The sequence below is a fragment of the Danio rerio genome, chromosome 11 (genome assembly GCF_049306965.1).
Source record: "Danio rerio strain Tuebingen ecotype United States chromosome 11, GRCz12tu, whole genome shotgun sequence".
Classification (NCBI taxonomy): Eukaryota; Metazoa; Chordata; class Actinopteri; order Cypriniformes; family Danionidae; genus Danio; species Danio rerio.
In genome coordinates this window covers 2,874,676-2,895,164 of record NC_133186.1, presented here as the reverse complement: position 1 = coordinate 2,895,164, position 20,489 = coordinate 2,874,676, and the positions used below count along the sequence as shown (strand labels likewise).

The following is a 20,489-nucleotide window of genomic DNA, read 5'->3' as shown; positions in this document are numbered from 1 at the left end:
AATTTTTTTTTCTAATGTTATTATTTATTTGTTTATATCTTTATTATTTATTTATCAGTGTCTTGATTCACCGTTACATACTTATTGAAGGCCTCAGAAAATAGGGAGGGGTGGGAGATGGGAGGGATGGTGCATAGAAGGGGGTAGAAAAATGTAAGGTTGTTTAAAGAGTTCTCCAGATTTCTTGTTTTTATTGCTATGTATTTCATGTCATCTCTTTGCTGATAGGACTTCTATTTTTCATATACATTTGCAAGTTTGAATAATATCTGGAAAAAAATGCAATAAAAATATTGGAAATAATAACATTATTTATCAATAATTTTGGATTTTTGGAAGCTTTAGAAGTTAATAATGTAAAACAGGAAATACGTTGGTACATTGTTTTTGTTTACATCCCTCACAACATAAAAGAAGATATATGTAAGAATTAAAACATGACCAAAGATTGCACTATCATGTTTTTCTCTTCTTCTTCATTCTTTTATATCACATTTTACCTGTTTTTATGTTTTGTTTTGTTTTTACGCATTTTTATTATTTGTTTTTATTTTTATTTTACTTGTTTCTTTTATTCTTGTTTATGTAAAGCACTTTGAATTGCCATTGTGTATGAATTATGCTATATAAATAAACTTGCCTTGCCTATACTTGCCTTGCCTTGCCTTGCCTTGCAAAGTCATTTAGGTGAACTATTAGCCACCCAAATTTTTCTGCTTAACCTGATCTCATGAGGAAATGTAGGTATTTTACGTTTTGTCAGTTTAGTGGCTAATTCGAGTTAAGTCGTACGAAATTTTAAAAAGGAGGTGTGGCAACCAACGCCACCCCTAACCTCAACCGTCATTGGGTGATGAGCAAATTGTACTCAGTTGTAGGAATTAGATTGTACGAATTCATACGAATTAGCCACTAAATCAAAAACTTATGAATTGCCGTGAGATTGCGTTGGTTTAACGGAAAGCTTTTTTCAACACATTTCTAAACACATTTCTTTAATAACTCATTACTAGGCCTAAAAGGAAACTGCGTGCGCAGAAATCCGCAGATTTTCAGCTCATCACTGAGTCTGCTTATTTACTTGTGTAAATGTGCGTAAATTGATATTCATTCAGTTTTTAAAATTGATTCCAGTAATAATATTGACTAAAATGAAGTGTTCATTTGATTTATTTACAATACAGTTTGTAAAGTAATATTTTAGAAGATATATTTTATGATTTGAGTTTTGATTGGATTTATTTATTTTAGATCAAAAATATCATACATAAAATATCATTAACAAAAAATACATTTCAACATGGTCGAAAATGGAGTGGGATGAAGCGCAAGATTATTATTTTCCCACCCCATTACCACATACTTCATTCATCTATTACTTAAACTTATTTCTTCTGTTACTCATCTCCTTTTTTACGTGAGAAATATTTTATCCTTTTGGCATCTTTGATATATTATATGTTTAAATCCATTTAAACCTTAATATATATATATATATATATATATATATATATATATATATATATATATATATAGGAAAAAATATAATATTTTGACATTAACTGCATGTGTTTTGGCAAAGGCTCCATGTTAGCTGTGTTTTGATTAGCTTGCCGTGTTAATCAGTTGCAACAAATGGCGTCTGGCTTTCTGTGAAGTAAAAGAATAATTACTTCAGCGGATGTTGACAAAGGAGAAGATGGTGTGATGAATGCACAGTTGGCTGAGGAAGAAGTCAATGGTCGGGGCGGTCTGGTGGTCAAAAGAAGGTCTCTTCAGGGGGGCTCCATTCTGTGTCGCGTGCTGTTTCCCCCCCACCTCTCAAACCCGCGGGCTTCTGAGTTTCACGCTGGGTTCAGGCGGTGGGGCTGAGCATCGCCTGTGGGACTTGCCCCACTGACACGGTTATTGATAGCGTCAGTGCCACATGATGGACAGAAAGGCCCGGTGTGTGGACGGATGACGGGGAGGTCACGGCGGAGCAGAAAGGGAGAGATTTCTTTTGTCCTGGATGGGTAAAAAGAGCAGACAGGCCTAAACTGGAGCACTCGGAAACACATGAGTGCACATGACAGGAGAGGCCATTCACGTATGGGACGAGGGAGAAAAACAAAGCCAATGGCTGCTGGCTAATTCAGTAACTCTGTCTGTGAAATATGTAAGTGGTACCACTCAAAAGTCTAGAATATTTACGAGTTTTCTTCATTCATGTGCTTCAGGGTTTCTCTGAGGTGTGCATGGAGTCCGTGTTTCACTGTGATCCTCCTCCAAGTAAAGTCTTTAAATTATAGGTCTCAATCTCAATTCCTGGAGGGCCGCAGCTCTGCACAGTTTTGCTCCAATCCTATCAAACACAGCTGATCCAAATAATCGAGGTGTTTAAAAGAGTCATGAGCACCTTCATAAGTTGGATCAGCTGTTGTATCAGGGTTGCAGCAAAACTACGCAGAGCTGCGGCCCTCCAGGAATTGAGTTTGAGACCTATGATTTAAATGTATTCAATTTGTAGTCCTTATCATTGTGGGCGTCAGACACAATTGTAGGCGATCCAGGGCTCTACACAAAAATTAGTTGGGGATTTGTGTCTAGGGTGGACTGTTAATGGTAGACATAGATCCTGATGGTATTGGGGTATAAATATCCACCTCAACAGTGTGGTTGAGGGGATTTCCTTGAGCAAGGCACCAAACCCCTAACTGCTCCCTGAGCAGCCCACTGCTCCTGGTGTGTACACGATAGACCAGGGATGTCAAACTCAATTCCTAGAGGGCCGCTGCAATGCACAGTTTAGTTCCAACCCTGCTCCAACACACTTACCTGCAGGTTTCAAACAAGCCTGAATGACTCAATTAGTTTGATCAGGTGTGTCTAATTAGGGTTGGAACTAAACTGTGCAGGGCCCTCCAGGAATTGAGTTTGACATCCCTGCGATAGACTGATTTATATGTGGATGCCATTTAAATAGCGAAATCGAGACTGCGGTGGGAAGAAGTCACAAACAGGAATGTTGAGTACATGGTTGCATATCTTATCAGCGAAGAGAAAGCGACCCAAATTAATCATTTCACTGCCTTCCAAGTGACCCGAACATCCGTTCTGAATGGAAAGTAAAATAAAAAGGGATTTCATTTTCAGCTAAGTTAAGGGAAATGACACTAGTTTGCTAACGTTATTTTTTCCAAACCAGGGTATACGCAGGAATCCTAAAGGTAATTTCAATACCTTTTTAAGTGAAGTTTATTCGTAAACTAATTTCGAGAGGATCACATGCTTATGATTGACACGGCTAGCCCCGAGTCAAGCTAATGTACGAATCACCAATCAGACTATTCCTAACCCAGTACAAATAACCAAACATCTTACCTTTAGTCATCTTCGTCTTGAAGAATCTCCCCTTCCACCCCTTCTCCTCCTCTGTTGTACAGGGCAGCACAGCGGCCCCACAGCAAAAAATGTCTCCGACTCGGGAATCCACCCAACCGGACAGCATTTTCGTGCGGAGTTCATGTTCTCCCCGTGCTTGCGTAGGTTTTCCCCGGGTCCTCCGGTTTCCTCCCACACTCCCAAAAACATGAGACTTAAGTAAATTGACTAAACCAAATTAGCACCAAATTCAATTCTGTCAGCAACACATCACCTTAGCAATCCTTGCGCAGCAGGAGGGGGGGGTTCTCGAGATCTACTCGAGTTTAAACTCCCCTCTCGCCCTGCAACGGGAGGGAGCTCCGGGCTCGAGGATCTTTTGAGCTTGGGGCTCTCTCCCGGGACAGCATGCCAAACTAGCTTATTACCAATCATCAGCTAAGTGTGAACTCTTGAAAGTCCTTCTGATAATATATTAAGACCTCGTCGACCAGTATCAAACCTTCAACTTAATAAATAGTTGTTAATAAACAGTTGTAGTTAAATAAATCAATGGAGCACAACCATGCAACAGAAGCTCGGAGGAACCAAAGCTTGAAAGATTAAAATTACACGGTTGTTTTCAGCAACAGGCTTCAGCCACTGTTTAAACTCGTCTTTCTCCAACCAGAAGTACGCAAATAACATTTTCCTATTGTGCCGTCTGTTTCGCTCTGTGGTTTCGCTACATGTGGAGAGCGTCACATCACCTTCCTGCAATTGTCGCAAATTACGTGACATCACCCTGACGGAGGAGCTTGGCCAGACGCACTCCGGCCCGAACCAATCACATAGATCAAGTACGCCGCTGTTAATATTAGGAGGAAAATACATATATTTATTGGGTGTTTTATAGAATTAAACACTTTGAACAAAATTTAAGACCTCGTAAAGACATGATTAATACTTTTTAAAACCTTTTCACGGCCTTAATTTTCTCTTAAATGATTTATCAACTTTTAATATTTTTTAAAACCCCACGGACACCCTGCAAACACACGTTCTAGATGCCATTTATCAAACTCAAGTTAATGAACTGATTCTTTGACTGTATTAGACTTGTCATGATACTGAATTTCTATACTGAAATAAAAAACAGCAATTTTCCCACTAACATTTAAGCGCTGTTGAATGCGAAGGACGGCACAGTGGTGCAGTGGGTAGCGCTGTCGCCTCAAAGCAAGAAAGTCGCTGGTTCGAGCCTCGGCTGGGTCGTTTGCCATTTCTGTGTGGAGTTTGTTTTTAGGTACATTTTGTACCTTGCTTCCAATACGGTTCAAAAAAAGCAGAGGCCGTGCAGAGCCCATGACAACAATAAAGGCTTTTGTGCAGTCTATCATTCAGAACATCCACAAAGAGGCTGCAGTGTGAAAAGACAAAGCTCATTTCCACCTGAGGGCGAAACACATCATGGGATGAGCATCTGTCTGCGGCCACATGAGAACACGACTCTCCTTATGATCTCTGCTCACACCTGATTTAATAATAGACATCAGCAGTCTGGATCTCGGGAAAATGCAACCCAAAAACACGCGGGGTTAAATGGCTGCAGAATACGGCTGCTGAAGTGCAGCGCTCGTTACTGTAAGTACATCTGACTGGAGGACACCAGCTGTCTGGGTGGACCGCTGAATGACATGAAATCGCCGGGATGGATGTGCGTCTCTGTGGTGTTGCACTTTTAATCTGCTAAGAAATGTTTTAAAGGGACAGCTATTAATTAAAAAATCATTTTTCTCTCAATCTTCACTTGTTTCACACCTTTATGAGTTGATTTATTCTGTTGAACACAAAAGAGGTTATGTTGAAAAATGCTGGAAACCTGTAACCATTCATTTCCATAGTATTTGTTTTACCTACTATGTAATGTGCTATGTTTTTTAACATTCTCCAAAATAGATTTTGTGTGTTCAGCAGAAAAAAGAACCTCATAAACAACTGGAACCACTCAAAGGAGAGTAAATATCTAGTCGATAACATTTTTAGGGTGAATTAAGCCTTTAATAGGAATATGACACAGCAAAAATGCAGCAATGTATAGAACTATCATTCATATATTTTCCTTTTCCATTCATTAACGTAGTCCCGCTTTATGGAGACCGCAAATTATGTAGCTGGAGGTTTGATGGCTGCATTTAATATTTTTAAGTGAATGCTATAGGGTGGTATGACGCCGTTTCTGTTAGCGCTTACTGGCTGACCGTTTTCCTCTGTGTGGAGGACTTTCCCGCGGCGACCAGTTTGTCCAGTTAGCTCATTGTGTATGTCGGCCATAGACTGTAAAATATATGGACGTAGTATCCGTGACGTCACCCATAGGTTTCTAAAGAGCGCAAAAGAAGTCACAAGTAGGCGCGTCATCACACCCACGGCGAGATACCAAACAAGGGCAAAGAGGCGGAGAGTGGGCGGAGCTACAGACACCTGCTGGCATTTAGCTTGGACCTGGCTCAGACACACTTTGCTTTGGGAGAAACGCTTAATACTTTATCACCTGCGACTCGCTTGTATTCTGACCACTTGTGCTTGGTTGTACACTATATTAATAAAGTGTTTAGACTTTTAAAAACACACTGCTGTAATACATTGAGCCACTAAACATTGTTCTTATGACGTTTTTTAACAGAAGGAAAATGCAAATTACTTCCAAATTTCTGTCAATCATTCAGTCTGTGTTAGTTAATGTAAGACTATTGATGAAATCCAGCATAACACTGTATGACAACGCTTCAGATGACTGTTCTAGAGCCTACAGCTAATCAATTTGTCAGATTCTGGAGTGCATTACAGCTCTAAATATAAATATAAACGATAAATGATCTTAAATAAAACAAATACATGTACAGAGATGGTATATAAGTATTTATCTTTACTCACATGGGAAACGGAGGCCACGTGAATGGTTTGTGAGCACAATTAAGTGCACTCAGCATGCCATGCCATCTAATAATTGTAGGAAACAAGTCCAAAAGGCAGTTGAGTGTGTAAAGCCACATAAAACAACACAGAAATACGATAAATATGCCGAGATCAGTGGCTAATCTGCAGGATTCAGCTGAGGTGACGTGACGGCGACCAACGAGACCTAGCTGTCACTCAAGTGGCCACGCCCTTAATTATGCAAACTTAATATAACTTAATATAAAGGAAACAGATGAGTTATAAAAAAATTCACCCCCTCACAGTTGTCATGAAGGGTAATATTAGCTGTATTAACCAAAATCTTTTTTTGTACCAGGCTGTAAACACCGTTTTTTCTGCTGTAAAGTTGGCCATTCTAACAGTGGGCTCAATTGAAATTTGCTCTGTTTTGGAGCGGGAGGTTGCCGCTTGATGTCGGCGGACTTGAGACGATGAGAGGAGTTGACAACGACGACCGGGTTCAAGTCCGGGGAAGAGTGGTTCCAGAAATCAGGTAAGACAAAAACAGAATCCAAAAAAATAAAATGATCGAGTGAACAACAGGGTGAGCATGTGGTAAAACGTGGTAAAAATCAGACGAGGGCTTTTCTTTTTCTGGACGTCTTTTGTAAACCATCGGTTGGGTTTAGGGGAAGTAAGCGAGTGGGCGGGTCAAAGTGTAAAAGTGGTTGGGTTTAGGGAAGAAGGAGGGTGGGGGAGTTGATTGGCCGGTCGGGCTGTCAATCATTCAGTCGGTCGACAGCCGTCTCTGGTGGGTTTACGTGAGAACAGGGCAAGCACGAGACTTTTGAGATGCGAAAAATCGCACACTCATGGATTCATAAAAACAAAAACCTCCCGGGACGTATTTTGCCGTCTCCAGAAACGTCCATAGGACTACGTTTTCAGAATGAGCCTGGGTTGGAAAAGGAACAACATCATGACCCATAGCGTTCGTTTCAAAGACTACCGCTGGCTACATAATTCACAATCTCCAGAAATGTACATAGGTGTACGTTTTCAGAATGAGCCTGTGTTGCAGCTATCCCTTTAAAGCATTGTAATGTAAACGATCTAATACTCTCTCTATTATAATAAAAGAGATAAACTGGCGGATAATGGGTCTGACAGATCAATCTTTTCATACATCATTTGGTCAAACATTAATAAGCAGATCTTTGTTGGATGTTTTGTGGTTCCAAAACATCCCGGAGGACAATCACATTACCATTGTTCATACATCATAAGCAGTCACTTCTCATTAGGAAGCTTTCTGTACTACTGGTGTCCTTATAAGCTGTAATTCATCAATGCTTTCACTCATCTGACACTAAAACTAAAACACACAAAGCTTCTCTGCTCTGCTAAATGCTATCATGGGCAGCAGATGGCACGTTTTCGGCCGTCTCTTGACGTGCGTCTGGCGGCTATTCATGACAAAGCCAGTGGGACGGTTGAATTGGGCAGATGAGCTCTTCATTGATTTCCTCATTCAGTCCCAGGGGGGCCGCTGTATTGTGCTATTGTCCCCTGCACCTCCGATTTATATATTTTAATCAAGAATTATTGTGCAATTATGCAGCAGAGGGGCAGGTGACGGGGATGGTGACATTATTCCCTCCTAAATGTCAATGTTATTTATCCCTTTAAAAAAAATGACTTTGCACCAATTGTTAAATCTGACAGGGTGATTAGCTGTTTGCACTTATGATTTCACAGACAGGCTAGTCTGATTTTTGCTATATGCTAAAGTGGAACGTTAATAAATTTCTTGGGTCACACTTTACATTAAGGTTTCATTGGTTGTTTACTATCATGCATTAAGTATAAAGGATACTTGTACAGCATTTATTTATCAAAGTTTAACATTCACCAATGCAATAATAGCATCTAAACTCATGCTTTTTAATGTAAGTTAATATGAACTAACAATGAACAGCTGTATTTTCATTAACTAACATGAACAAATACAGCAATAGATGTATTGTTCATGGTTTGATCATGTTAGTAAATGCTTCAACTAATATAACCTTATTGTATAGTGTTACCGCATTCTGTCTGCTCTCTGAGCACTTGATTTGACAGTAATTGAATAATTGGCCGGTTATTAAAGCAACCAGTGATTAAAGAAAATCTGAAAAGGCCAGTCCGGTTATAAAGCGTGTTTCTTAATATCACAGCGCCTCCTGCTGGCGGAAGCACCCTACTGACTGCCACTGAACTCTTGTGGTAAACCTGAAGCCTCCAGTAGTGCCAAACCCTTCTCAAAGACACTTTTATAGTAAGATCAAAAGGGAGGGGTAAAAGTTTGACCTGCCTAGTAATGATACATGCAGACAATCTAAGATTAAACCTTTTATGTCTCTTTTATTGTCATATCTATCTATCTATCTATCTATCTATCTATCTATCTATCTATCTATCTATCTATCTATCTATCTATCTATCTATCTATCTATCTATCTGTCTATCTATCTATCTATCTATCTATCTATCTATCTATCTATCTGTCTGTCTGTCTGTCTGTCTGTCTGTCCGTCCGTACGTCCGTCTGTCTATCTATCTATCTGTCTGTCTGTCTGTCTATTTATCTCTGTCTTTCTATCTATCTATCTATCTATCTATCTATCTATCTATCTATCTATCTATCTATCTATCTATCTATCTATCTATCTATCTATCTATCTATCTATCTATCTATCTATCTATCTATCTATCTATCTATCTATCTATCTGTCTGTCTGTCTGTCTGTCTGTCTGTCTGTCCGTCCGTCCGTCCGTACGTCCGTCTGTCTATCTATCTATCTGTCTGTCTGTCTGTCTATTTATCTCTGTCTTTCTATCTATCTATCTATCTATCTATCTATCTATCTATCTATCTATCTATCTATCTTTCTATCTATCTATCTATCTATCTATCTGTCTTTCTGTCTATCTGTCTATCTATCTATCTATCTATCTATCTATCTATCTATCTATCTATCTATCTATCTATCTATCTATCTGTCTGTCTGTCTGTCTGTCCGTCCGTCCGTCCGTCCGTACGTCCGTCTGTCTATCTATCTATCTGTCTGTCTGTCTGTCTGTCTATTTATCTCTGTCTTTCTATCTATCTATCTATCTATCTATCTATCTATCTATCTATCTATCTATCTATCTATCTATCTATCTATCTATCTATCTATCTATCTATCTATCTATCTATCTTTCTATCTATCTATCTATCTATCTATCTATCTATCTATCTATCTATCTGTCTGTCTGTCTGTCTGTCTGTCTGTCTGTCTGTCTGTCTGTCTGTCTGTCTATTTATCTCTGTAAAAGTATGACCTGCTTACTAATGATACATGCAGACAATTTAAGATTAAACCTTTTATGTCTCTTTTATTGTCATATCTATCTATCTATCTATCTATCTATCTATCTATCTATCTATCTATCTATCTATCTATCTATCTGTCTATCTGTCTATCTGTCTATCTATCTATCTATCTATCTATCTATCTATCTATCTATCTGTCTGTCTGTCTGTCTGTCTGTCTGTCTGTCTGTCTGTCTGTCCGTCCGTCCGTACGTCCGTCTGTCTATCTATCTATCTGTCTGTCTGTCTGTCTATTTATCTCTGTCTTTCTATCTATCTATCTATCTATCTATCTATCTATCTATCTATCTATCTATCTATCTATCTATCTATCTATCTATCTATCTATCTATCTATCTATCTGTCTTTCTGTCTATCTGTCTATTTATCTATCTATCTATCTGTCTGTCTGTCTGTCTGTCTGTCTGTCCGTCCGTCCGTCCGTCCGTCCGTCCGTACGTCCGTACGTCCGTCTGTCTATCTATCTATCTGTCTGTCTGTCTGTCTGTCTATTTATCTCTGTCTTTCTATCTATCTATCTATCTATCTATCTATCTATCTATCTATCTATCTATCTATCTATCTATCTATCTATCTTTCTATCTATCTATCTATCTATCTATCTATCTATCTATCTATCTATCTATCTATCTATCTGTCTTTCTGTCTTTCTATCTATCTATCTATCTATCTATCTATCTATCTATCTATCTATCTATCTATCTGTCTATCTGTCTTTCTGTCTTTCTGTCTTTCTATCTATCTATCTATCTATCTATCTATCTATCTATCTATCTATCTATCTGTCTATCTGTCTTTCTGTCTTTCTGTCTTTCTATCTATCTATCTATCTATCTATCTATCTATCTATCTATCTATCTATCTATCTATCTATCTATCTATCTATCTATCTATCTGTCTTTCTATCTATCTATCTATCTATCTATCTATCTATCTATCTATCTATCTATCTATCTATCTATCTATCTATCTATCTATCTATCTATCTATCTATCTATCTATCTGTCTTTCTGTCTTTCTATCTATCTATCTATCTATCTATCTATCTATCTATCTATCTATCTATCTATCTATCTGTCTGTCTGTCTGTCTGTCTGTCTGTCTCTGTCTGTCCGTCTGTCCGTCCGTCCGTTTCTGCATATGTATGTGTGTGCGTCTGTTTCTATGTCTGTGTCTGTTTGTGTGTGTCTGTCCATCTATCTTTATGTCCATCTGTTGTTTTCTCTGTGCGTGTGTTTCAATCTTTTCATCTGTCTTAATGCCTGTGTGTGTCTCTGACTGTCCTTTTGTTTCTGTGTGTGTGTCCGTGTCTCTATCTGTTAATCTGCCTTTACATGTGTGTGTACGTCTGTTTCTATGTTTCTGTCTGTGTGTGTGTCTATCTGTCTTTATATGTGTGTGTCCATCTGTTTCTGTGTCAGTCTTACTGTCTATAAGTCAGTCTGTGAGTGTATGATGATCATTACCTCTCAGTGACTGACAGCCAGAGTCGCAGTGAGAGTGTAACTGTACTCCTCCATTAATTAATAATCTCCTGATCTCAGAGCAGCAGCACAGCGCGTCTGAAGACTCACACACTTCTAAACTCTCTCTTCAGCCACATCTGATGGAGGAAACAGCGGACAACTGCTGTCCTGCAGAAGGAGACACGGATCACTACAGTAATTCAGAGCAGAATTATTCAGAAAGAAGACACTTCTCATCAATATTGGGTAAGTTAAAAATCTAATTAATTACTACTTACACTATTACTATTGTAATTAATATACATTTGAGCAATATCACATGAGCAGCAGTGCGATATGGCTGTATATCAGCACTGGTGGGAGGTGTGCATTGCTTTGTGTTCCATGTGCTCCATGGGTCACGCCGATCACTTGACGCAGAAGTTTAAACCAGGCTTAATGCTTGCCAATCTCCGAAATTAAAAAAACTTAAAACCGCCCAGAAAGCAAAGAATTCTGGCCAAGATTTGGCATAAATCTGGCACAGCAGGCATTCATCCGGCACTGGCATACAGCATGTGCCAGCATGTGAGGTGGCAACATCTTTAAAGTGGCACAGGATACCTGAGCCAGATGTAAAATGTAGAATTTGGCCCAGTTGTTAAAAAATGTTATGTGGGTCATGTAACCCACATTTATAATGCATTTTTATTTTTTTCATATAAAGAAAAAAATTTCAAGTAATCAGGTCGCTTCGAGAAAAAGCATGCCCATTGCATGCCTAAAGTGCAATGATTTATGGGTTTTTTAATTTCACTGCAGTCCAGACACCAACATATGTGGCCCAGTTCAGGCTCAGTTATCGGCAGGGCCAGACGGAATCTGCGAATGATTTTTGCTATTTCTGCAGAGAATTTTGGTAAAAATCTGCAGATTTCTGCTGAATTATTTTGGAAGTATCATAACTAAAACCTTAATATGTTAAATAAAAAGTAATAAATTACTGAATAAAAACTGAATAAATTCAGATTTACACATTTACTCAAGTAAATAAACAAAATTAATAATGGGCTAAAAATCTGCAGAAATCTGCGGAAAATCTGCGCGCACAGATTCCGTTCGGGCCTAGTTATGGGTTATTAACTTAGTTGAGACTTGGCCCAGATATGGTCCGTGTTTGACCATTGTCTGTAAGCTAGACTTGGTCCAGACATGTACCATAATTCAATGCAGAATGTGGGCCAAGCAAAAGCTGATTATGTTGGCCAGAGATATTTTGCTATGTGGGAGGCACTATCCTTATAAATAAACTGCATAGTTATAATCTAAACAACTACAACTACGCATCAAATGTACATTATGTTGTCCAACAGCTGCAATATTTGTCAAACTGTAGTGAGTTCATTGATCTGCTGTCACTCTATATGGGTGGAGTAATACACAAGGGTGAAGAGGCTGCACTAGTGGTGTTATTGCAGAATATTGCACGGCTATCAGCCAATTAGATTCGAGAACCAGACAGAACTGTTGTAAAAATACACATACATAATAATATATAGTTAAATGAGTTATATAAGTATATAACCCTGCGTCTTTGAATTGATTTATATCGAAAGAGTGTATTACAAGTAACTAATTCAAATGAAAATTAATCCCTTTACTTTTTACTTGTAACTAATTACACCCAACACTGCTTATCGTCATCTCTCGCTTTAATTTTTACATCAAACAGTGCATAGACTCAAGGAGGACATCCGGCAGAATTAATCACAGCAATCAAGACACGACAACAAAAGCGTTTCTAACATCAGCACATTAATTGAACACTCACCTCCAGGGTGGACCATCATCTCCAGCAAACATGGCGAAAATGCTATCTGCCCAAGAGGCTGCCAAGATCTACCACACAAATTATGTGAGGAACGCGCGGGCCGTCGGCGTCCTGTGGACCATCTTCACCATCTGCTTCGCCATCATCGGTATGGTGGTCTTCATCCAGCCCTACTGGATCGGAGACAGCGTGGACACCCCCCAGTCTGGATACTTTGGCCTGTTCCATTACTGCATTGGGAATCCCATCACTGGAGAGCTGGTCTGTAAAGGCAGTGCTCTGGATTTCGGATCCATTCCTTCGGGCGCCTTCAAAACCGCCATGTTCTTTGTTGGCATCTCTTTGCTGCTGATCGTGGGCACCATTGTCTGCTTCAGTCTGTTCTTCTTCTGCAACTCGGGCAGTGTTTATAAGATCTGCGCGTGGATGCAGTTGGCAGCTGGTGAGTAAAAATATGTTTCGTAAAAGTTTTCAGAACTTACTAACTATAAAAGGAATAATGTACATATAGCCGGTTAATCAATATATGGCAATACATGCAAATTACATACCATTATTTTTGTACACAAACACACACACATATATATATATTTAATCCATTGTAATGACATAAATGCATGTTTAAATATAGCTATAATTGTGTAAACATATGCAATGGGCTGCACAGCTAGTGTTTTTCAACCAACGACAAACTTCCGTTGAAAGGTTTATGTGGTTACTTTCAATTTCGTTTTGAAAATAAAGATTATCGTTTTCGAAAATAAGATTCGTTTTACAGAATCGATGTTGTAATGCAATAAAAATACAATCAGTTAAACGATTTAAGCATTTATTTAGTTGGTTCAAGCGTAAAATGAGGTGAAGGACTGTGTAAACACCATCAGTAGCAGCAGGCTAGTGCAGAAACGCCATTGAAAATACTGAGGTAAAGTAAATTTCCATATTTTAAAGACATGGCGCAGAAAAATTTAATGCAGTGCGTCTTGTCCAGTCTGAGACCCTCTTTACATTGTAAATCAATCAGGCAGCAAAGAGCACTAATTTTTAAAGATATCAGATCTTAAATGTGGCGATTTTGTAATGGAGCGACAGTTCACCAGAAGCGCTTGGGCTGGCTGAAAATTAAATGTTCATGTGCACATAGGCTACCCCATTCCAAGGTTTAAAAAATCCATATAAATTACCATTTTTGTTATATTTTGAAATATATGTTGCATATATTTTAGCTATACAATATGTGAAATCCAAACATGAACTTAGAAGTCATTTATGTAATGTGCATATATTTAAATAAATCAGATTTATACACGTGTTCTTGCTGAATAAAGCTTTATAAGCAAACTGAAGGGCTTTATCCTGTGAAAACAACCGCCTAGATCAGGGGTGTCAAACTCAATTCCTGGAAGGCCGAAGCCCTGCACAGTTTAGTTCCAACCCTGCTCCAACACACTTACCTGGAGGTTTCAAACAAGCCTGAAGGACTCAATTAGCTTGATCAGGTGTGTTTAATTAGGGTTGGAACTAAACTGTGCAGAGCTGCGGCCCTTTTGGAACTGAGTTTGACACCTGTGGCCTAGATGATATTATAATGCTAATTGCACTACTTACCAGCAGTTAGACACAACACTGATTTATGATGAAATAATTCACTTACTTACATTAAATGTTAGCTTACATAAAGAAAAACGGCAGATTGCAGTACACACAAACTTACTGTTCAGTCACAAGATGGTGCCGTCCAAACAGCTAACGGTAAAGTCTAGATGGGATACAGCTGAAGATAAACGTCAATATTTTGTGACACTGTATAACTACTTTTAAATTAATGTGAGGGGTAGCGTTGGCCGTCAAAGTAATACAATATATGTATGGTTAATAGTTTAAATATTAAATATATTTTGTATTTTGGCAGTATTACTCATATTTTTGCCTAATGAGTAATGCTCCGTAGTACTTTTACCCAGATAGCAAAATACACTAGGGCCAGTTCCGGTTAGATTCATAGTATACATTACTATGATGGTTGGTTTTTGGGGGAATGTGCGACGTTAATAAAATACAATTAACGGATAATTTAATAAATAATATAAATAATTCTCTTAAGCTTTCGGCCGCAACTTTTAGCAACAACCGTCACCAACGGTTAAGGATTTTATTCAAAGTATCCGGATGTGTGCCTGTGTTACCAGTTTCAGTGATTGCTATTGGATAATTACATGCTTTAAAATGCGCGAGTGACCAATCAGAATCAAGTACTCCACAGAACCATGTGATAAAACGAATATTAATATTCAACCTAAAATGGTAGGAACTTATCTTACAAATGAAGATATTTTTTAATCAAAGCTGAGCGCTTCTTATTTCATAAGTCCTCCTGAAAGTCTATTCCCTCAAGATTCTTGATACACTTTGAAATGTTAAAGAGATTTAACTAAATAAGTCCATGTGAATGAAGGTTATGATCTGTTTAATACTTCTAAAGAGACATGATCGCATTATAATTTGGTCTTTTATTCTGATGTTTGAGTGAATATACTGTCAGGGAGTCCGCAGGACAAATCTCTTTTAAATTAATATTATGTATTAATTATTATTATACATTATTATTAATATTGAACGTGAGTAAATGTTAATAGAATTTTTATTTTTGGTTAAATCATAGGCAAACTTGTTAAAAGAAAATCAAAATAGTTTAAAACTTAAAATAACGATTGTACAGAAAATATGAAAATAGCAACATTTATTTGTGGGTTTTATTAATGTTTCCGTTAAATATCCTGACAAGTTGTGTGTTTAAAGGATAACAAAAAAATTACTGTGACTATATTAATGTGGTAATTATTAATACTTTTAGTAATAATTAGGAAAACAAATTAGATTTGTCTACTCCACCATTTTTACTTTCTAATTAAATATGTTTTGGGGGCATAACGGTGGCTCAGTGATTAGCACTGTCGGCTCACAGCAAGAAGGTTGCTAGTTTGAGCCCCAGCTGTACCAGTTGGCATTTCTGTGTGGAGTTGGCACGTTCTCCCTGTGTTGGCGTGGGTTTCCTCCAGGTGTTCCCACAGTCCAAGCACATGCACTATAGGGGAATTGATTAACTAAATTGTCCGAAGTGTACAAGTGTGTGAATGTGAGAGTGTATGGGTTTTTCCCAGCACTGGGTTGCGGCCGGAAGGGCATCTGCTGTGTAAAACACATACTGGATAAGTTGGCGGTTCATTCCTCTGTGGCAAAGAATAAATGGACTAAGCTGAAGGACAATTAATGAATGAATATTTTCTTATTAAATAATAATGCCGATGCCTCAGAACTCAAAACGTTCGTCAAGTTTTATTACATTTTTGAGGCTGAACAGGGAAATAATCAGCTACTATCAGTTCTGAATTAAATGAGGTGAAGTGAGGCCTTCAGCACTCTTTATAGTTTCTGATTTTACCCTGCTTTAAGAGCGGGATGTAACAAATTGTGCCGTGTTGTGAAATGCAATGCTTTTTTACATCTTGTCCTATCATGGAGAACACTCTCTTCTCATCATTTACATAATGCATTTGCAACAAACACTCATTAAGTGTGAAAGTGAGAGTGTGTGTGTGTAAAACAATCCTCACAGCAGCACCAGCTGCCCTGCACACACTCTATTGTCATATGAATAATACATGATGAGTTAAGTGTGGCTGAAGTTGCCAGGCAACACCTCCAATGCAAAGTATTTCAGGAAGCCAAGAGTATTTCTGACATTGATAAAAGGGACACTGCGCTGCTTCTGTCACGTTTCTCCTCCAGCCAGCGTTTCTCAGGGTGGGTTCTAACTTTAGAGACTCCAACATTAAGTATTGAGTGTGTTTTTCATCTCCAGCGACGTGCATGGTCATCGGCTGTATGATCTATCCAGACGGCTGGGACTCAGAGGAGGTGAAGCGGATGTGTGGTCAGCGGACAGACAAATACACGCTGGGCAACTGTACGGTGCGCTGGGCTTACATCCTGGCCATCATCAGCATCATGGATTCCCTCACATTATCCTTCCTGGCCTTTGTGTTGGGCAACCGGCAGGACAAACTGCTGCCAGAGGACTTCCAGGAGGAGAAGAAAGGTATGAATACCCTGCTGAAAAATCCAGCTTAAAGGCTGGGTGGCTGGTTTTAGCTGGTTGGCCAGGCTGGTTTTAGAGGGGTCACTTCCAGGCTGGTTTCCAGCCATTTCCAGCTTGGTCTTAGCTGGTCAGGCTGGGAGATGACCAGCTAAAACCAGCGTGACCAGCCTAGCCAAGCTGGGAGTCCAGCCAAAACCAACTATATCCAGCTTAAACCAGGCTGGTCAAGCTTTCTGTAAACAGAGGACATTGCTGTTCATTCATTTAATGCCTTAAAGGGATAGTTCACCCAAAAGTCGTTATTATTACAGACGAAACATGACAGAAATGTAAATACAGCCATTCAGAAGCACAGAATAGTGCACTCACTGCACTCCAACCAAATGGTCAAGTTTATAATCTAATTATTACATATAAAAACTCTTTAATATTATTAAATCTAGATGCTGAATCACTGATATGTGTTGGTTTGCACTAGGGGTGTCACTCGATCGAAATTTATGCTCAATTTTGATTATCGAATCAAAAAATAGAATGGTCGATGCTGCCACGCCCCCATGTCACGTCAGCTTGGCTTGCCAAGCGGGAAAAAACAGGCTTGTTGAAGTGCTTGTTAAACTGCAGAAGCAGGAGACCCGTCGACAGAACTTAAACCCTCTCCTCTTTCAATGAAGTCGGCGGTGTGTAAGCATTTTAGATTTCCAGTGAGTTATGTTGACAACGTTCATGTTGTCGACAAAAAAACAGTTTTGCAAGCTCTGCTATGTACGTATTACGTACGGTTCATCCGATAGACAACACCGGCATCGCGATCCTCCGCCCGCCCCCGTTGCAATCCGCTCGCGAAAAGTACACACTCAGGCCCTGTTTACACTGTCTTTGTTTTTAAATGGCATTTTAGAACGACAACGATTTGACATCCACAGTGGCGTGTAGCATTTCTGAGCAGCCCTCCTTCCTCACTATCGCTGAAAACGCACATCACGTGACCACACAGACACAGACGCACACACAGCCATGCGCTCGAGACAGCAGGTCCAGGCAGTCAGAGGACTGCTTCAATCTTTCACTCACTTGTACTCAGTCATTTTAGCGAACACCTCAGATACTGTTGGCTGGTTCCTGTTGGTTGTGCGTCTTTTTTACCGACGCCATTATAACGACACAGATCACTGCCTATTCACGAGTCCCGCAGAAAAAGTGACTGACAGGTGGTAATTATGTGTGTATCTTGCCTTTATTCATTTACTGTATGATTTGTTTATAGGTAAAACAAAGACCATGCAGGTCAGGTAGTTTAAACGGTAGGCTACAAATAATTAATTGGTCATTAATTAATTATTCATAATCGAAAATCGAATCGAATCGTGCCTTTAGAATCGAAAATGTAATGGAATCGAGGATTTGGAGGATCGTGACACCCTTAGTTTGCACTGAGTCACGGCTCTAAAGTTCAGTTTTAAACAGTTTATTTTACTTTTAGGATCTGAGATGAACTATCTGCTGCTGTTTTCAGTAGTACGGCAGTAAATGTCATGTAAAATGGCGTCCAAACTCAAATTATTAGCATTTAGCACTGAATAAAGCACATGAGCTGTACCTGAGCTGAGCATAGTTTATCCTGCTGTTCACCTGTGAGAAATAGAAGCCGATTCTACAATATAAAATTCAGGTGTTAATTAGGACAAATAGGGAGAATATTCCTTCCATCGTGTGCTGTTTTATTAAAAACACAGCCATACCTGCCAACACTACCATTTTTTCCCGTATTTCAGACCCATCAGCCGACTTTGGTGTAGTATCTCATCGCAGCAGTCGACTGAAACCCGCTGCATTGTGCAGTACTTACTCGGTTGTTGACTGTGTAATTCAGACACCTCACCCCCAACACCAAGGCACCCCCCTCCCACCCTCGTTCTCCCAGATTTTCAGAGACAAATGTAGGCAGGTATGAACACGACTTAAATCAGCCTTTACGCTCAATCACTCCTGTTGTTGTAAACAATCTGGCAACCTAAGCTTGCGTGTGTTTTGAACCAGGGGTGCAATACCAAGTTCAACCACTGGGTGTCAAACTTACTGCATTTTTCCGAAAACAATGAAACTCAAATGTTTGAAACCACTCGAATGAATACATTTTTATTTTGGGGCGAACAGTCCTTTTATATGAGAGAATTTAAGGAGTTGTTCATCTCGTTTCCTATTTATTTTTATAAACAGAGTATGCCTCTCCCAATTCTAACTTGCTGCGTTTAATTCTGAATAAAGATCTCACAGTTCTGACTTTTAATTGAGTAATTCTGTTTCCATCTTGATGTTTTGCCTTTCTAAATTCACATCTTGCACTCGTTTATATTAAATTATTCGTATAAATTTTTATATAAAAGATAAAATAATAAAAATGATTGCGGGTTTCGATATGTAGACCTTTTTTGTATGTTTACATCTCACAATTGCGATTCTTCTATTGTTGTAGTGTGTATGTCCCACTGCTCTGTCTTATCTTGTATTTCTGAGTTTATATCTCACAGTTGTTATGAAAAAAGGCAGAATTGTGAGATGTAAACAGTTGTAAGAGGAAAAAGAAATGAGAGATGTAAACATACAGTTGTAAAGAAAAATTAAAAGCAGAATTCTAAGTGTACATCTCACGTTTCTAACTTTTTTTCTTACAACTGTTTACATCTCATGTTTCTAACTTTTCCCTTACAAGTGTGAGCTGTAAGGAATGTCCAAAGTTGTAACTACAGCATGCTAATTAGATGTAAAATCATTTATTATTGCTCTTTACTATGACCATGGAAGTTCTCTGTTGTCACATAATTCAAGCTTGACTTTTTTTAGCCATTGTAAATGTGTATATTTGCATGCATCTCTCATTAATACTCACAATAACTCGCAAAACACTAATAATCATTCCACATACGATGCTGTGAATGTTGCTGAGAAACTCCTTCAGCTTATTTTTTTTGCTTGTTTTTTGTTTTCAGAGGAAGCATGAAGATCCCTGCACATCCTCAGACTCAATGGACTCTGGCTTAATGCGAACGCATTCACTTTCTGAAGATCTCCGCAATAAACCTTTAAACATGGTATTTTATCTGTTGAATTAATTGCCATTGTGAGGTTATGTGCTATTGCTAATATGTATATTTTTCTCATTTTGAGATTTTTTTCTTCTTCAGAGGGTTTGTTAAAAGGTCATTTTGGAGTCAAATAAATTTGTTAAATGTTTATTATGGCATAACACTTGATGATGAGCACAATTCCTATGATTCCACACCCTCAACATTACATACTGCGCCTTTGAAAATAAATCTTAGAGAATCTAGAAGGGATACAGCTGCAGACACTCACCTCAAAATGGGATTATTTTGTGACTGTACAATAATGAATAACTCTACATTACTGTGAGGGTCAGGTTTGAAT

General features: G+C 38.7%; 1 protein-coding gene and 1 long non-coding RNA gene across 5 annotated transcripts; one reads left to right on the top strand and one right to left on the bottom strand.

Moving 5' to 3' along the window:
* The first annotated feature begins 1,671 nt into the window (after window positions 1-1,671).
* lhfpl5a (LHFPL tetraspan subfamily member 5a) lies at window positions 1,672-20,153 on the top strand. Of its 3 annotated transcripts, none has more exons than XM_017358406.4 (6): window positions 1,672-2,158; window positions 6,719-6,817; window positions 11,283-11,397; window positions 12,863-13,403; window positions 16,824-17,060; window positions 20,051-20,153. In XM_017358406.4, the coding sequence occupies exons 4-6, from the start codon at window positions 12,992-12,994 to the stop codon at window positions 20,059-20,061; spliced, it is 660 nt and encodes a 219-aa protein (XP_017213895.1). In that variant the 5' UTR covers window positions 1,672-2,158; window positions 6,719-6,817; window positions 11,283-11,397; window positions 12,863-12,991; the 3' UTR covers window positions 20,062-20,153. The 3 variants fall into 3 exon arrangements, with proteins under 3 accessions (XP_017213895.1, XP_073772367.1, XP_073772366.1); XM_073916266.1 differs by lacking the exon at window positions 1,672-2,158 and adding an exon at window positions 4,767-4,986 and having other exon boundaries at window positions 6,725-6,817; XM_073916265.1 differs by lacking the exons at window positions 1,672-2,158; window positions 6,719-6,817 and having other exon boundaries at window positions 11,214-11,397.
* LOC141376507 (uncharacterized) lies at window positions 4,218-15,136 on the bottom strand. Of its 2 annotated transcripts, XR_012386942.1 has the most exons (4): window positions 14,676-15,089; window positions 12,962-13,400; window positions 11,152-11,319; window positions 4,218-5,091 (listed from the first exon to the last, which is right to left on the bottom strand). It is a non-coding gene; the product is annotated as an uncharacterized lncRNA (long non-coding RNA). The 2 variants fall into 2 exon arrangements; XR_012386941.1 differs by lacking the exon at window positions 4,218-5,091 and having other exon boundaries at window positions 10,500-11,319; window positions 14,676-15,136.
* Window positions 20,154-20,489: the final 336 nt, after the last annotated feature.